Below are 18,862 nucleotides of genomic sequence, written 5' to 3'. Positions count from 1 at the left end.
ACAATGAAGAAAGCTTTCATGGATACTGGTATAGGCTTTGTTACATTGTCTGAGGCGTCTTTGACACGGCTGGCTATTATCGGACGAGTGCCAAGAACTCTATTGTCACTCATATCAGTTCTAAAGTGATGACAAGCCGGTTTGTTAGTAGGAAGAGGTTACGAGTCTGGTACCTTCGTGTAGGGTGTGTCACTTAAATTAGCTATTGCTCTTTCGTTTGGTTTGGTTTATTTTACGTCGCTTTTCTGCCACTTTGGCTAATTACGAAGATGAGGATGAGTGATGATATTATGAAATCGATGAAGAGGCGCTAACAAAGAACAACCATGCCCAGGCCGGGATACTAATCCTGTACCCCAGTAGCGTATACTGGGTTAAGAACCTGGACTATCGCACCATATCATAGTGTTCGAATGGACAGAAATTTGCTGGTGGGGGTGTTTTTTTTTAAAATCATTTGGGGTGGCGGGTTGAAGTGATGTGACTGTGATTAAAAATATATACCTCAAATAAAACATGGAAATATACACTGTCAGTAAGGAAAGGATTTCAAAAATTCCATTCTTATTTGCATAAATAAGAGGCCCATATTGTGAAATATTATGTAGGCCTATATACGAGAATAAAAATAAAATTTCAACCTACCGATTTTCACGATTTGAAGTTCGGGTACTCCTTGTTGGCGCAGTAATAACGTCGTTGCCTTGAAACTAAGGGGTCCCGGGTTCGATGCATGGTGGTTTGGATACCACTTTAACTGTAGGTCCGATCCCCATTAGCTTATCTGTTCATAAAGTGGACATACAAGAAAAATCCACAACGATTTGCAGCTTATCGTAATTCGTAAGCCGAAAAGACAGCTTGTTAACTATGTCCCTCATTTCAGTTCACTAAACAACACACAGCACATATCATTCACAAAAATACAATCCACTCGCTACTGTATTCACACGCTGCCTCTAAATAAGTTCCACGCACCAAGACCACTCGACGCGATCTAGACTAAAACTGGTCCTTGTCATTTCGGTAAACCATTCCCGCTCAGCCAACAATTTTCTACTCCCCACTGTATTTCTAGTTGTTTGAATGTCAACGACCTCTTTTTCAACTCCTCTGCAAGCTTTCAATTATGTTCTTGTCCCTGCCACATGACACTTTCCCCTTGCGCGATAATTTGGCTTCAAAATTCCCCATTCCTGGGAAGATTACGTGCTGGGAAAATTGGTTTGCAACATTGACCCAGACTGTTGAGGAAGTTCAGAGGGTTTTTTCCCCGCCATATGCAACCCGTTCTCTCTCCTGTAACAGTTTGACTCCACAATTCCCCGATCCTGGGGAAATTACATGGTGGGAAAAATTGGTTTGCAACATTGATCGGAGCCCTGTCAAGCTTACCCGTCACCCCCGTGGAGTTGCCCGCCAGCTGGGCCAGCCGTTTCGCGAATTCAAAGAAAGCGGGCAATGTTTCCAACTTCTAAGAAATAGGTTCATCTTCTTATTGAAATGAAAAATTGTATGCACATTTTTTGATAGATATTTTTTCTGTATTTTATTCCCCGAGTCTGGGCTTCCTAGATAGCCCCGAATATACGCCTCTGCTGTACCCCTTGCGTCGTAACGCGCTGTGATAACCAGCCTACCACGTAGGTTGACATTTGCAAAGATCATATGATATCAACTTAGACTAGGCTTCAGCAGATTTTCGATACCAATACAGTAAAACCTCGTTAATCCGGACTAATGGGGGGGATAAGTTGGCCGGTTTAACGAAAGTCCGGATTAACTAAAATAACCTAAAAGAACCGTAGAAAGTGCATTAAAACTCCGTTTATAGCAACAAAACACGTTTATTATGGTGTATTTAAAGGGCATAGGCCTAAATACAGTACAGTACAAAGTCTGCGGGAAACAGAATTTCATCAGTGGTTGACTGCCTTTAATTTATTTATTTATTCCAAGTTTCAGATACAGCACTTGTAAGGTCATTTTACACTGAAAACTCTAATAAATTAACAAGAACAAGTCAAGATGGTTTTAGGTAAAAACAACAAAGGTTAAATATAAACATGATAAGACATAAACAAGATAACAAACAAAAGATTTACATATTCATTCTTAGAGAAGATCGGAAAATACTTTGAGGGGCAAAAATGTCTATGTTTGTGGGTAGTTTATTATAGAACTGTGGTAGCCTGTGGATCAGAGAGCGCTGTATAAGGGAAAGCCTAGCGGTAGAGTTGTGGAACAATTGAGTGTTTCTGGTCGATCGAGAGGGAACTCTGAAATTCAGATCTTAGTTTTCCATTGATGATTTTATACAGAGCATTCCCTGACATTCGCTACGAGACTTGGCGGCAAGCGGCCCGGCGTCAGCGCTTGCCTTTCCCGGCGAACGGGGTCCGCGACAGTCGCACGCTACAGTCTGTTTTCTTCGCTCTCTTTCCCTTTCTGTTGACGTTGCAGACTGACGCCAGTATAATTCTCCATCGGAAGTTGTGTTGTGTCGTGTCCGGGTGTTGAAGATTGTGGCTTAATATGACACCACAAAAGTTTACATTACAACAAAGGATTTATCTTATCGAGTGTTACTTCGGAAAGAGGAATTGTGGAGAAGTGCGACGACGTTTTGCAACGAAATTTCCTGGTGTTCCCGTTCCACATAGGACCACTATATTACACCTCGAAAAAAAAAAAAAAAAAAAAAAAAAAAAAGAGGTTTAGAGTAACATGGTCAGTTCTGAATAAAAGTAGAAAGAAAAATGGGGAAATATAAAATATAAAGTATACAAAGACAATCCGCACACCATCCGTGAGTTAAAAGAGAGTATTGTACGAGAAATCGGGAGAATTACAGTAGACGAACTTGCACGTGTAAATGCCAATTTCCTTGGGAGATGCCAGGAATGTATTGCAGCAGAGGGTCATCATTTTCAACACCTTCTGTAGTCAAGGTTAGTACACAATATGAAAACTGTAATTTTAATAGCAGATTCTACCGACTGTCGCGGATCCGTTCACCGGGAAAGACAAGCGCTGATGCCGGGCCGCTTGCCGCCGAGTCTCGTAGCGAATGTCAGGGAATGCTCTGTAGAAAATTTTCATATCGGCCATATCGCGTCGGGTCTGCAGTAAGTGAATGTTCAAAGTAGTCAGGTTTATGAAGATCCCGCAGAGAAGGAATTCTATGATTAACAATGGCGGTAAAGAAGCTGAGGACGGAATCCATGCTAGAAAGATTTGTATTGGAAGCCTTGGCCCAGACTGGAGAGCAGTATTCGAGAATCGGAGAAATGAATGACTTGAAAAATAGGCTAAGTGAAGTTTGAGTATCAATTTCAGTGAATCTGTAGAGGAGGCCTAAGAGGCTCATTGCACTTTTAGTTGTAGCTGCGATGTGTTCCTTAAAGTTCAATTTTTCAATTATGATAACACCTAGATCTTTTTGGGTCGCAACTGTAGTAATATAATTGTTTTCAAGAACATAGTGAGAATGTATCTTGTTCTTTTTTAAAGACAGTTTGAGGGAGGGACATTTCTGCGGGTTAAGTTGTAGATTCCACTGCTTACACCAAGTGACTAGTTCGGAAAGAGCATTCTGGAGAATCACAGAATCTTGTGGGATTTGAGATTTCTTTGAAAAGTTTACAGTTGTCAGCAAACATGAGTATATTGACAGGAAGTGAGGAAAGTCTTTGAGGGAGAGTGTCCATGTGTAGGATGAACAAGAGAGGGCCCAAGACACTCCCTTGTGGCACCCCAGACAAGACAGGAAGAAAATCAGAAGAGGCGCTTGAAAGGGTGATACGCTGTGTCCGTGAGTGTAGATAATCCTGGATTAAGGAGAGAAATTTACCATGTATGTTAAATCTAGTTCGTAATTTGTGAATAAGAAGAGCATGGTTTATTTTGTCAAAGGCTTTTGAAATATCCAAGTATATCACATCTAGCTGATTTTTTTTGGAAATAGCCCTAGTGGCATGTGAAAGGAGAACTGAAAGATTAGTCAAGCAAGAGCAACCTGGAAGAAACCCGTGTTGGGCAGTACTGATATGCGGAGATGTAAATCTGAATAATCTGTCCTTGATGATTTTTTCACAGATTATAGACAGGTGATAGGAGTAGTATTGGTCTTTCTTTGGGAAGTTCTCTTGTTGACTTCTAGCCACATTTAAAACCTTGCATTCTGCTTTTTTTTGGGCCTCTTGCCTGTCCGGCTTATCGGAGTTCGGATTAACGAGGTTTTACTGTATATCAATATAGGACGATATCAGTAGTATCAATATTTGTGACATCCAAGCACTGATAATTAGCGGATACTGTTTCGATTTTTTGATGGGGTCATAAAGCCCACCTTTTTGGCCCGTAATAAAAAAAAACAGAACAGACGGCAAACTACAGGGCTGGTTACTAAAAAAGAATACACTTCTATACTCCTCATGGTTATACCCTTCCCCCTTTCGAAAGTCATGTGTACGCCACTGTCCGCGTACCCCACGTAGTAAAGTGTCGACGTGAACCTTCAAATATCCTGTAAATTATGGAGATTGGGCAAATCAAAATTAAATCTACGCCAATTATTGGAAATTCCCTACAAGAATCTTGAAAAAAATATTTGAAGTAAGACATATCTCCAACGATGTGTACCTTGTACATTTGATTTAATTTCACAATGGATATGAACATTTTCCTTAGTATGCGTTGCTGATCGATATGAACTATCAAATTTTCTATTACAATCTGTACTCTGTACCAGGAGTCTGTGCAGCAAGAGAACGAAAAGAAGCTCTGTTCGCAAGTAGTGATGCGAGGATGCTCGACCAATGAACACCTGGGCGAGGCGGAGGAAAATCGAGTGGTGAAAGTGCAGCGTTGCCAACCGTATGGTCCAGACCTTAGTCCGTACGCTAAATGCACGGCTTGCCAACATTTGCTCTTGCAGTTGTATTCCTAATATTCCCCTAAGAAATTCTTGAACCAATCGTACGGACCTGGAGACAAAAATACGGTCCGTTTGCCATGTGCGTTCGGTATTATCCTTTTCAAAAGTTTGCAACGCTGCATAGCGAAGGAGGAAATCGGGTAACTCCCGTCGCCCATTACACAATCCCATTTCTCTCACTGTTCATTGGTGGAGCCGTCTCGCGTCACTACTTGCGCAGAGACCAGTTCTCGTTCACCTGGTCTACAGTTAGCTGGTACGGTGTTTAGTGTTGTGCACCGTAATTGTATTTTTAGAAACTGATCATTAAAATTACAATAGGAAGACTATGTAAAGTCGTTAATACTGTAAAAACAGCTGGTTTTTTTATACCGTAGCTGGTTGGCAGTGTAAGTTCATGATCTATTTTTATTATTATTATTATTTTCAGATTTCAAAGGCAGTGTGGCCGGGGTATGAAGGTCACATTTACTGCGTGCAGAATTACAGCGATTGGACTCTGTGGCACTGTAAGTTTATTGTAATTATTACAGTTAACATGCCAGTACATTATTTTACTATACAAGGTGTCCCAAAAGCAATACCCTGATTGTAGCGGTTTATAACTTTCCCAATTCCACCACCAGGAGCGCTAGATTCATTACAAATGTTACACAATCTGTGGTGTGAGGTGAATATCGTTTTGACATTTTGCATATCACCAGAGGCGCCCATATTTCACGCGTGAAGTGGCGTGAAAAAACGTCTAACTCTATACAGAATTTGATGTGTGTGTGTCAGTTGAAATCGGAGATTTTTTTGGGACATCCTGTATTTCCGTACTGTTGTCTTAGACCTGCAGAATGAACGTCAAAACACGATTTTTAAAAATTACTTATTTCGTATTTCCATTGATTACTTTTCTGTATCAGGTTTAATATGATTTTGCACATACTAATATAATTTATGATTTGCAGAACCTTAATAATTATACGAGCAGCCGCAACTTGGAGTATTTTTCTGAAAAAATCTTATCTATTTAACGCCGTGTTTTTTCCACTTTGGATTAATCGCGACGATTGTGGAGAAGTCTCTGGAGCAAGTGATCGAAAACAATCCCTCTGCGCAAGTAAGACTCGAGAGGGCTCGACCAATGAACGCTTGAGAGGGAAAGGGATTGCATGGAGGGGAAACGCGAAAATCAGAGTACTGCTTTGCTCCGCTCACTCCCTTTCTCCCCGTTTCTACTGCTATGCGCGTTCTTGCTCCATAGATTTCCGAGACAGAGTGTATATACAGGGTGATTCAGAATCCCTATTACACATTTCTAGGGGTTGTAGAGGGGACTTAGTAGAGAAAGTTTTGATAAGGAACCCAGGTCCGGAAACGTACCGTTTTGGTACTACACAGACGACAAGATCACAAAATTTCACATCTCCCGCTTCACGGTATGCAACCCACATTGACGGAGGGCGACGTCTTAAGTCACCTGATGCCATGTGTGCTGCTTCCAACGTCCTCTGTATACACAGCACATGCGGTTCCAACATGATGGCGCACCAGCACACTTTTCCCATGTCGTCCGACAACATCTCAATCAAACATACAGGGACAGGTGGGTAGGTCGCGGTGGACCAACTCCTTGGCCACCACGATCGCCGGATCAAACTCCTCTTGACTTTTTCGTATGGGACCACATGAAGAGTCTTGTTTATGAGACTCCTGTAGTGTCGGAGGAAGACCTGGTTGCAGCAGACACGATTCAGCACATACCAGGTATTTTTGAGCGTGTGTGTGCAAACATCCTTCGGAGGTACACTGTTTGCAACGAACTTCAGGGTCGCCACATCGAGCAGCTCTTGTAGTGACGCAGGTAAAGCGGAGATGTGAAATTATGTGATCTTGTCATCTGTGTAGTACCAAAACGGTACGTTTCCGGACATGGGTTTCTTATCAAAACATGATCTACAAACTCCCCTCTACAACCCCTAGAAGTGTGTAATAGGAATTCGGAATCACCCTGTATATTTCGAGACCAAGAATAAACGTTGCTTTCGAGACTGTGCAAAGTGTCGATGCTACCCCTATATTTAATACATATTCATAATGAGATCTTTTAATAATTACTAATTTTTATTAAAGAACTGATTGGGTATGTTTTCAGATACTGTACACATTTATTCATGTAACTTCCCCGAAGAGTGACATTCTACAAGAACTCTACTTTCATTTAGTTTCCTACGAACCGTCTTATTTGCAGGATAAAATGACAGCAGGTTCGTAAAGTTGTTATTTCTATCTTTCTAGCAAATCCTATTTCATAAATCCGCCGTTTTCTTTCTGTTGTTCAAATAATTCCAATGTTTAGAGGTAAGTTATGTTTTAATCGAGTAATTCCAACTACAGTTCAACTAGGATGGGAAAAACTCTGTAAACTCGCGAACTAAAGTAGACCGTAAATTCTTTTCTTCCCTCGCTTGTGCCCGAGTGCCCCCGTGTTGCCATATGTATAATTTAACAACGTTAAATATTGTCTCTACTTTCGATATGTGCGGTTTTCTTCTTCATGATGATACAAAGACTTGCACTGAATAAGTGACGGCGATATAATAATGATAATAGTAATAATAGTTTATTTAAAGTACTGAGAACAGTAAAAAAAACTTATACAGTACTATGTCACAAGGAGTAATATCAAAGGATCAACTCATAATGGTTTTTACAGCAAATCACATCCTATACCTTAATATAATATTTAAGGAAAGTCATAATTGAAATCAACAATTAATATTTTTATAAATTCACCACCATTTTTCAATTTTACTGATAATAATGAACTTTTTCTTGTTTTATATTTAGGAACTTTATAACCTATTATATTTCTAAAGTATTCACTATCAATCCTATTTGACAACTATTTTGTATCAATACTTTAATTTTATCTCTCCTTCTTAAGCTCAAGGACTTGTTAAATTAAGTATTTCCAACCACTCCATATATTTTAGTGATATCTAACTTCATTTTCATACAAAGTAATCTAAAAAATAACTTCTGAATGGATTCAATTGTCTCGGTGTGACTATTTGCTGCTACGTTCCATAATTCACTTCCATATTCCACTATGTATTGGGCGAACCAAAACTATAAATATAAATCTAAATAGAAATAAAATAATAATACTAATATTTATTTCCTTATACCTAGAATACGAGGCATGCAAAGTAGTGCTATAGTTTATACAGAAAGGAATAATGTAAAGTAGCTACATTGCACATCAAAGTGTGCATAAAATATGAAATAATCGTAACAATATGTACAGTCACCAGCAAAATAAATGGGAGACCTAGATCCTGAAGTACACGCTTCCTGCAAGTCGTTATGTGTGTTGCCTAACTCTACGGCGGTGGTAGAAGTTGCAATTAAAAAATTGCTATTGAAAGTCACTTACCATCCTAGACTTATGCAACACACATAACGCCTTGCAGGGAAGCAATTATTTCAAGATCTAGGTGTCCCATCTTTACTGCTGGTGACTTTACATGTTTGAAATAATATACATGAAATATGATTCAGCTTTTTTATTTATATACAGCAAAATTTGGTAAAAATATATCTTTGTTATCTCCGCCAGAGTCCAGGAGAGTATGTCCGTGCTGTACGGCAACCTGTATGTATTGTACACCCAACGGCAAAAGAAACAGTTAGCGAATTGTCCATGGCCATTTTCATTAGGTCTGTTGTACACAATCTGATGATATTGAAATGAAACTAAAACGTCAATATGCAGAGGATAATATCCCACTTCGAATCAACAGAATTCCTTTCTTAAAAGAAGACTGAATGCAAAATAAAGAAGTAATGAAAATAGCGATGGACAATTTGCCTACTATCATCTTTGCCGTTGACTGTACTACATTCAACTTTGAAGTATATCTGTAGTCCCTTCTGTAAAATGGCTAAACCAAAGTATTCAGTCAATGACAAGTTAAAACAGGCTTGGGCAACTAGCTTGCACTTGTGGAGGTCAGCGAGCTCTTCGTGCGGTGCGAGCTTCTCGCCTGCACCTCAAGGCGAACAGGAATAGGGAAGCTACGGTGAAGGGCGCCTCTTCCCTATTCATTGAACCAACTGCTATTTCTTCCGCCATGATTACAATTCCCATCGCACCCGTTGCTCAGAAATCAGATCACGAGAGGTTTAACACTGAACGAACGCGACCGACGAAGCCTTAAGCCTCGTTCACTCCCTCTTTCAGCCCCTCTTACAACCCTACAGCAATGCTGCCCGCCCTGCAGCCCACGCGTGCATAGGAGAGCGCTCTTACACAAATACGGCTTGGTTTAAAATATCATTGCATGTGCAAAGAAAATTCAGTGCGTTTTATGACTAATTTTCTTTATGATTCTGCCCCATTTCAGTGTGGTATACTTGCTCGTTGGTGCACTTCACTTCTCCATTTGTGATGGCCATCAGCAACATGGGGCTTGTTGTTGGAACACTGTTGGTATGTTCATTAAATGCTAACTAATTATTATATAGTTTCGATTAAAAAAATATTTTTTTACACGTTCATCAAATTCATGTCAATTTCAGCCTTTACATAAGTTTACATAATTCTCACCGGGAATCGAACCCAGGACCTCTCGTACCAAATACTAGATCGCTACTAAGGAAGCCCAGGATATATATATATATTGTGTTGAAATACTCTAAAATTGCTTTGTTGTGCAAATAAGGATTAATATAGGTAGCAGAGTCCAGCACAGATATTTCTGCCGTGCGATGCGCGACACAACTCAAGAACCAGTGTTGCTAATGGAGCAGATAGAAAAATCGCTGCAGTGCGCCGATGCACAGCTGTTACGTACAACAAGAAAATTAGAGAATTCAGGTCTATCTAACGTTGAGTTTTAAACGTCATGCATTATACCAGGACTAGGATTAATATGTACTAACAAGTGGCTTTGTATGTAGCTACATACATATGGACTAAAAATTCGCAAAATATGAACTGAAACATAAGTAAAATTACCAAAAATGCTGCAAAGAAGACTTCTTTATACGATTCCTTATTTGAGTGATTTCAAACAAAATAAAAAAAAATACTATTATTTTTCATTGCATTAATGCACTGGTGGCGTTCTACCGGTTCATTCCCAAAACCCGTATACACTGGTATGGAACTGCAACGGCAGATAATAACATGCCAACGTGTTAAACCGCTACAATTCCACCACAACACTCCTCCTCAAGCAGTATTATTATTTCCTCTCTGAGATCGGCGACAGTCGGTTGCCTTTGTTGTACATTTACAAACGATGCCGGCTTCAGCTGCGCGCCTTTTTCTTTTGCTATGAACCAGGGTCGGCGCTAGTCATTTTGCCTCCCTGGACACTGGCGGCTGATACCGCTCCATTTCGACCCCCCCCCCCCCGTCATTACGCAGCAACGGGAAATTGAAAATCAATATATTCCTAAGTAAAACATCAAAATATAAAATAAATAATGAGACTTCTTATGCTATTTCAATACTATTACCATCATTATTATGATATAGTATTATCATCATTAGTATTTCATTATTAATACCATCTTTCGCAGCAAACGTCGCAAACTCTCTTGACCCCCTGCAAAATTTATGTCCGCCTGTAATTTGACATGCAATTTTTTCAATGTCGGCACTTCATTTTCACGCAGAGCGTAGTCGTATATGCGCCTACGGATAACGTTTTCATCGAAAGCGTCCACTGACGATTTGGTCACTGGTCTTTGTCGTTCTTTCCCGGGAGTGTGGAATGATGTGGAGGGGCCTTCTGACATCTCAAGAGATTGTCTTTCGTTCATGATAGCCCTTATTGTTCGTTCAGGAACTCCAGTCGCAGCCGCTGCTCTCTTGCCAAAATGCTGTATTGGGATGCTAACACCTTCACTGGCTTCCTCCTTCATGAACTCGTGCACGTTGCTTAGAATTTCCCGAGTTTGGCTATGCAAGGTTTTTGATTTCAACTTTGACAGAACTGGAGGCATTATGGAATTTAACGTTCATTAACAAACACACACTTTCACATACACACACGCAATACACGCACACAACGTCAAACCGGTAAAATACTTAGTAAGAAATAAAAATATGGTGCTTCCAATCCAACAAAACTCACCGTCATTTTAGCTGCCTTTCCCCTTCCGTGACAGAAATAGTGCTTCATTATTACAGTTGGCGACACTAGTTACTAGCTAGCCAATGAACATGCACTGCATAAAAGAAGCAACCACTACGCCGTGCTATATTGCCACATTACCGTCCCTGCCGAACGGTGTGAACCGTGAGCTGGAGCGCTATTCAATTGTTTTCAATGATGTTTGCGCGAGTGTGTCCAGGAATGGAATGACAATATGGCAACAATAGCGAAGGTTGTAGAGCAGGGTAGAACACGTGATGCTAAGAGAGAGGGAGACGAAACGAAAACTCGTATCTACGCAACGGCAAAGATATGTGTGTGGCACTCTAGTACATATTTCACATTGTGTAATGAAATAAATATATCAGCACGAATTTGAAAATATTCACAAACTTACTACCTACAGCACACATGTAATGGAAATTACACTACATAGAAGAGCGATAAACATTACCTACTCCTGCGAAATTAACCTTTCAAAATACTATATTCGGCTGATAGGGAAGTGTGGTTGCAGTGCACACTCTTACTGTAAAAAAATATAATTTCGTTTCAATAACATTATCATCACATTTTCCAATAAATCACAAGTATTTCGTTAGAAGATGTAAAAATAATTGAACAATTCTTTCCTAACTGAAAGCAATATAATTTTAGAAATTTGTTGTAATGACATGTTACGTATTTACAGAGTATTAGCTCTCCTGCTTTTAATTTCTAATATGCTTAAAATTTTACTACTTATACAGAACAAATTTATTTGTGAGTATCAAGGGCGTTTTTAGTAATCTTGAAAATAAAAAAAAGCTCCAAAAATAATAATGCATTTTACATTCAGACATCTTATTCGTGCATTATTGAATGGAAAATGATCATTTATTTTCGGGGCTGTCAACTGACAAGCTGCGAAGTGTATTATACATATGTTTTACGTGCGCCATCTTGAAATCGTTGACCGATTTCGCTCAAATGCAATATATAAGTTTTGGCTGTAGCTGTTCTACAAATTTCAGCTCAAAGCTCAAAATTGGTGCTTGTTTTTATATGGTGCTCAACCCAGACCCTAGACAACTCACTTTCAAGACCGTGTAGCTCAATTGATACTCCAAAATTCCCGCTAGATTCGTTTTTTTTTCTTAATTCAATCATGTAGCCTAAGCATGGTCTTGTTTTTCCAGAACCACTTTTTGCTAAGAACACAGTGGCTTGTCCTGTCGCTTCTTCAAATCTTTCATTTGCTTCTTCTCAACATCTTCACGTGGGCGAGCATCTTCTGCAGCTTGGAAGTCCACAAATATGCAATAATTCATCATCTATTAGGTTTCCTGCTGATACGTAAGTATGTGAAAACTGAAAAGTTATTTTTGTTCCAATTATCTCGCTTGTTGAAATTGGACTAGGCTGGGACTGTTATACTACCTGAAGATGAGTATGGGTGATGAAATTATGATTTTGATAAAGGAACACTCATGCTCAGGCCGGAATTCGAACCCCAAACCCCTGACTTTGTAGCGCCCTGTGCTAACCACTCCGCCATGCAGTCGGCCGCCCAAGTTTATTTTTCAAAAGAGAACTACAAAAAGTTGACTGGATAAATGACGGAATGACGGGCAATTTTCGTTCCCATCCAACTATACTGTATAAAGTGACCACAGCCGTTCTTTAACATTAACCCCGATTGCAGTACATAGCCAACCGTAATAAATGTGTTTGTAATGATTCAGTTTTAAATATATATATATATATATATATATATATATATATATGGTGCACACAACTGGAATTTATAACCATTATCTATCTTTATGCAAGATAAAGTATTTAAATTTGAAAGGTTTGATTCTTGTATGTCGAATTGCTGTACAACGGGTCTGCATATATAACAAAAGTACCGACACCATGTTTGCTTCTTATTCTATTTATAGTATAGGGGTATCACTCGTCGCACCAACTAAAATACCTTTCTGGTCAAGTCTCGTATTTCATCTTCTGACGCAAGCGCGGAATGCTTTCGTAGTTAGGTTAGGTTTAACTGTATTCGCATAAATACACTACATTTTAGCCTAACAAGGAAAGCGTTTAGCCTGACGTCAGAAGACGATATACAGCGCTTGGCCAAGAAGGTGTTTGATTTTGGTGCGATAAGTGAGACCCATAGTACATAGATATGACGACATGGATGCGCATGCGCTCACGAAAAAACGCTTGCGTCCTGTTCTTCGTAAATTAACAGAGAGACTGTTAAATTTTAACGGTGGAATACTGTAAATTTTGCGTTGATTTTCAACATTGTTGCAGTTGAGAACATTTACTTATGCTACGTTAAAAGTTGATAATTTTCATAACATTCCACAGGTGCTTTCCTCACAGTGTGGGAAACTGTCAGTTGGTTTACGCTCAGTGAAGTAATGCAAGATATTATTAACGTGACGAGGCATATTCCAGACGACAGTGAAACCAGTTTATCTCCAAAGCAAGCAACTGCCAACGTGAGGACAGAAACTGAAGAGTGGGGAGAGAATGAACTTGATGAGGGATCCTCAGGAAGCAGTGCAAGGACAGAAGATTCAATCTTGGGGCAAAGATCGTCATGATGTTCTGTGTACCATTAACTAGAAATAGGCTTACGCTCAAATAAATCAGATTGGGGGAAACAGGTCACTCCTTTTTATTGAACGGACGGCTTACGTTCTCTCTGTGGAGGACGATTAAACCTTTGTTTCCTATTGCTTGCTAAGATTCATTCAAGGTCTACTGTTAGTTTTACATTCCGTTTTCAGGAGGATCGCTTAATTTTAGGATTCCAGTATGGACGCCGTCAATTTTTTTTTTTTAAAAAAAAAGGGTAAGGTCCTAAAACAAATAGAAATAGCAACAATAATTATTATTCTGAACTGTTAAGGGTTATGCGAGTTACTTTTTTAAGACTACACTGCACCTTCAAGCATAAGTGTAACTTGGGGGGTGGGTCAAAATCCAAACGTTTTCAAGCCCATAAAAATATCACCAAGGACTATTTTGATAAATAAATTTTACATTTGCAAAATCATAAAAATTACACGTCACTTTGCTCCTCAGTCCTCATCTTCCAGGAGGTTAACAAAAGTACTATGAACTTGTAAATTTTCGGAAGTTACTTCATACGTCCTATTCATTTAGTACGATTTTGAAAAATATGGTGGCATTTTTTTTTAAAAAAAAAAATGGCAAACAACATAATTTAATCCGATATAATGTTTACCATTTCATGAGAAATATAATTTCATCTACTAAAGGTAAAAACTTGATTCTTTCTTTAAATAAATTATACAGTATTAAATCTATGTTTTTTTCTGGATTAACTTAAAAATCTGTTCAAATATACTACAGCTAATTGTATGGGCACCATTTTGAAAAATGGCCGCCGAACTGAAAGATCCTGTTAAAAATCACATCATAACTAGGTTACTATTCATCTGACAAAAATCTAGAAAGACCAAAATCCTAGAGCGTAATTTTTTTAAAGAAGATCAACTTTGATTTTTTTTTTCATTTATCGTGGAGATACTTGCTTGTCATTCGATCTTCAAAAGTGAAATTCCATATGATCTCTCTTCCGAGATAATAAGGATACCCACTGTATCGATAAACGAAGTAATTTATTTTTTAAAAAATAATGGTTGTATTGTATTCTTTTTCGTTCAGTTCACGTCCTTTTCTCCCTCTTGGCTTAATCGCGACGATGAGAATGAGTGACGAACTAATGAAATAGATGAGGGAATAGACACAATGTCTTCGAACCTGGGACGTGTGGCTTCGTTGTGCACCAAGATCTGCATAACGCCACGGTGTAAGTGTGACCAGGGAATGCGAAGGGATGCTTGCACAGCCCTTAATTTTCTTCCGCAGCCCATTCCGAACCTCTTTTTAAAATTTTGTTTTCAAATGAGAACGCTACCTAGGTATTATAGTCGACGCGCTAGTTACGTCAACGACCGGCTGGCTTTGAAGTCCACGGAGCGCGCCCACCAGCTGCAACAATCACATCCAACGCAAAGTGTTGCCACACACATCTACTTTACGCCACGTTGTCCCTCGGCGCACAAGCACCTTCCAACGGTCTTCACATTGAAGTTGCAAAGTACGGCAACAGCGTATCCGCAGTCATGTGACTGAGACTCCACGTGGAGTAGACGAGCAGAATGACAGCTGCGCCCATTGACTGAAGGTTCAGTGTGTTTGGACGAAAACAACTCGCCCGCTATTTTCTTCGACGTTAACGAAGTAAACGCGTGAACTTTACAACAGGCTTTCATCCAAATCTGAAAGGGAAGCTGCATTTACTTTCCTGCACTGGACGAAAGTCTCCACATAGATCAGCGGCTGTTGACTTTCGTCACCACCGGGTATCAAAGGCGACTTAGTTACCACTATACCATTGGTTGACTGATTTTTGATTGAGATTGGTTTAATTTATTTTTACTTCGCTTTTCTGCCACCTCTCGCTAATCGCGAAGATGAAGATGAGAGATAATATGATGAAACGATGAAGTGACACTCATGCCCAGGCCGAGATTCGAACCCTGGCCCATGGACCAATAGCGGGCTGAAAGTTGATTGGTATTTGATGTAGTGGGTAAAGCTTTCATGTTTCCTTTTTTCACCCCCTAAATTTAATTTCGCACCAGGGTGCGAAATCATTTAAGACTGGTGGGGGGAGAAAGATCTTAATCTACAAACCCTCTCCCCTCACAAACATACATATAAATTATACGATATACATATTTATAATGTTATTAAAAGTTAAAATAAATTACTAAATTAAAAATATTATTATTATTAATTACACAAAAAATTAGTTACTTTTATGTATATCAGATACCTATTATAATGTAGCAAACTACTTCCTTTACTAACTGGTTAAGGATGTTAATAACATGAATTAGTTGAAGTGGTTTTTTTATGTGTACGTTTTTATTTAGTTTTGCTTTATGTTAATATAAATCAATTAGATGTCATAGTTATTATTGTCTCGCATTCTTGTTTTACTTTTATTGTGCGTATTGATGTAGATATGTTAATGATCTCTTGAGAGAAAAAGCATTGAACACTCAGAACTACACTAATTTGTGTAGGTTTTCGATATTATTCTTAGTACAGTATATTTGAAATTAAAAATAATTGCTTATCTTTTGTTTGTTGTAACAAAAACTCTCCCCCGGAAATTTTTGGTGGGGGGGATTTTTGAGGCCAAGATTGTTGGTGGGGGGAAATTACCCCCATCCACCCAGAATTTCGCACCCTGTTTCGCACCTCCTCAGCACCCATAGATGATAAATTCTGGTGCCGCCGCTGAATGTGGCAAATCAGCCAACGAGGACCCAGAGGAGTTACATATCAAGGGAATATCGCTAACGAGCATGCAACTAAAAGGTTTGATAGACGGAATAGATAATACGAAAATGTAATATACTAAATACAAAACTCCATGACGCAACAGTGCTCTAAGAGACGGGGTCTGCAAAACGGCCTTTTCAATTGGTAACGCGTGCTCTTCGCACCGAATCCCATCACCGCTGTCTTGTAGCTTTCGATACCTGAGCGTAGTGCTTGACTTCCTGTAACTCCCCAATTTTCCTCAAAATGCTCGGTCGACACCGAAATCTTTGGGGCTTCAAACGGTAATCGAACTCGGGCCGGTCACCCCAAATGCAAGAACTCTAATCATTTGGCTACGCGGGAACCTGTTTCATATACTAAAAAAGTAAAAATAGCAGCAGGAAGAAGAAAGGTATTTCTTACTTCATTATGTGAACACGATCGCACAAAACACAAGTTCGTCTATGGCTTCTTCGTCATGCTCATGAGTAGACCTCGGACTTTTAGGTTCTAAAAAGTGTGCTTTTAGGTTCCTAAAATAGTCCCTAAAAATCCTAAAATAGGTTCTAAAAATCTTAAATTAAGTTCTAAAAATATTAAAGAGATTCTAAAAATATTAAATTAGGTTCTAAAATACTAAAATAGTCTCTAAAAATACTAAAATAGGTTCTAAAAATACTAAAACAGGTTCTAAAAATACTAAAACATGTTCTAAAAATCTTAAATTAAGTTCTAAAAATACTAAAATAGGTTCTAAAAAAATTTAAATTAGGTTCTAAAATACTAAAATAGTCTAAAAATCCTAAAATAGGTTCTAAAAATACTAAAACAGGTTCTAAAAATACTAAAACAGGTTCTAAAAATCTTAAATTAAGTTCTAAAAATATTAAAGAGATTCTAAAAATATTAAATTAGGTTCTAAAATACTAAAATAGTCTCTAAAAATACTAAAATAGGTTCTAAAAATACTAAAACAGGTTCTAAAAATACTAAAACATGTTCTAAAAATCTTAAATTAAGTTCTAAAAATACTAAAATAGGTTCTAAAAAAATTTAAATTAGGTTCTAAAATACTAAAATAGTCTAAAAATCCTAAAATAGGTTCTAAAAATACTAAAACAGGTTCTAAAAATACTAAAACAGGTTCTAAAAATCTTTAATTAAGTTCTAAAAATATTAAAGAGATTCTAAAAATATTAAATTAGGTTCTAAAATACTAAAATAGTCTCTAAAAATACTAAAATAGGTTCTAAAAATACTAAAACAGGTTCTAAAAATACTAAAACATGTTCTAAAAATCTTAAATTAAGTTCTAAAAATACTAAAATAGGTTCTAAAAATATTAAATTAGGTTCTAAAATACTAAAATAGTCTAAAAATCCTAAAATAGGTTCTAAAAATACTAAAACAGGTTCTAAAAATCTTAAATTAAGTTCTAAAAATATTAAAGAGATTCTAAAAATATTAAATTAGGTTCTAAAATACTAAAATAGTCTCTAAAATACTAAAATAGGTTCTAAAAATACTAAAACATGTTCTAAAAATCTTTAATTAAGTTCTAAAAATATTAAAGAGATCCTAAAAATATTAAATTAGGTTCTAAAATACTAAAATAGTCTCTAAAAATACTAAAATAGGTTCTAAAAATACTAAAACAGGTTCTAAAAATACTAAAACATGTTCTAAAAATCTTAAATTAAGTTCTAAAAATACTAAAATAGGTTCTAAAAATATTAAATTAGGTTCTAAAATACTAAAATAGTCTAAAAATCCTAAAATAGGTTCTAAAAATACTAAAACAGGTTCTAAAAATACTAAAACAGGTTCTAAAAATCTTTAATTAAGTTCTAAAAATATTAAAGAGATTCTAAAAATATTAAATTAGGTTCTAAAATACTAAAATAGTCTCTAAAAATACTAAAATAGGTTCTAAAAATACTAAAGCAGGTTCTAAAAATACTAAAACATGTTCTAAAAATCTTAAATTAAGTTCTAAAAATACTAAAATAGGTTCTAAAAATATTAAATTAGGTTTTAAAATACTAAAATAGTCTAAAAATCCTAATATAGGTTCTAAAAATACTAAAACAGGTTCTAAAAATACTAAAACAGGTTTTAAAAATCTTAAATTAAGTTCTAAAAATATTAAAGAGATTCTAAAAATAATAAATTAGGTTCTAAAATACTAAAATAGTCTCTAAAAATACTAAAATAGGTTCTAAAATTACTAAAACATGTTCTAAAAATCTTAAATTAAGTTCTAAAAATACTAAAATAGGTTCTAAAAATATTAAATTAGTTTCTAAAATACTAAAATAGTCTAAAAATCCTAAAATAGGTTCTAAAAATACTAAAACAGGTTCTAAAAATACTAAACAGGTTCTAAAAATCTTAAATTAAGTTCTAA

The 18,862-nt window shown here is 37.2% G+C and overlaps 1 protein-coding gene across 2 annotated transcripts; it reads left to right on the top strand.

Annotated features, from left to right (window-relative positions):
* Positions 1-53: 53 nt before the first annotated feature.
* LOC145989971 (uncharacterized) lies at positions 54-13,741 on the top strand. 2 transcript variants are annotated; one of them, XM_083125525.1, is made up of 6 exons: positions 54-184; positions 5,370-5,448; positions 7,083-7,194; positions 9,337-9,422; positions 12,276-12,432; positions 13,453-13,741. In XM_083125525.1, the coding sequence occupies exons 1-6, from the start codon at positions 129-131 to the stop codon at positions 13,689-13,691; spliced, it is 729 nt and encodes a 242-aa protein (XP_082981651.1). In that variant the 5' UTR covers positions 54-128; the 3' UTR covers positions 13,692-13,741. The 2 variants fall into 2 exon arrangements, with proteins under 2 accessions (XP_082981651.1, XP_082981652.1); XM_083125526.1 differs by having other exon boundaries at positions 81-169.
* The last annotated feature ends 5,121 nt before the right edge of the window (positions 13,742-18,862 follow it).

Source organism: Lepisma saccharinum, chromosome 7 (genome assembly GCF_977018435.1).
Source record: "Lepisma saccharinum chromosome 7, izLepSacc3.1, whole genome shotgun sequence".
In the NCBI taxonomy this organism is placed as follows: domain Eukaryota; kingdom Metazoa; phylum Arthropoda; class Insecta; order Zygentoma; family Lepismatidae; genus Lepisma; species Lepisma saccharinum.
This window is presented reverse-complemented; position numbering and strand designations above follow the sequence as displayed.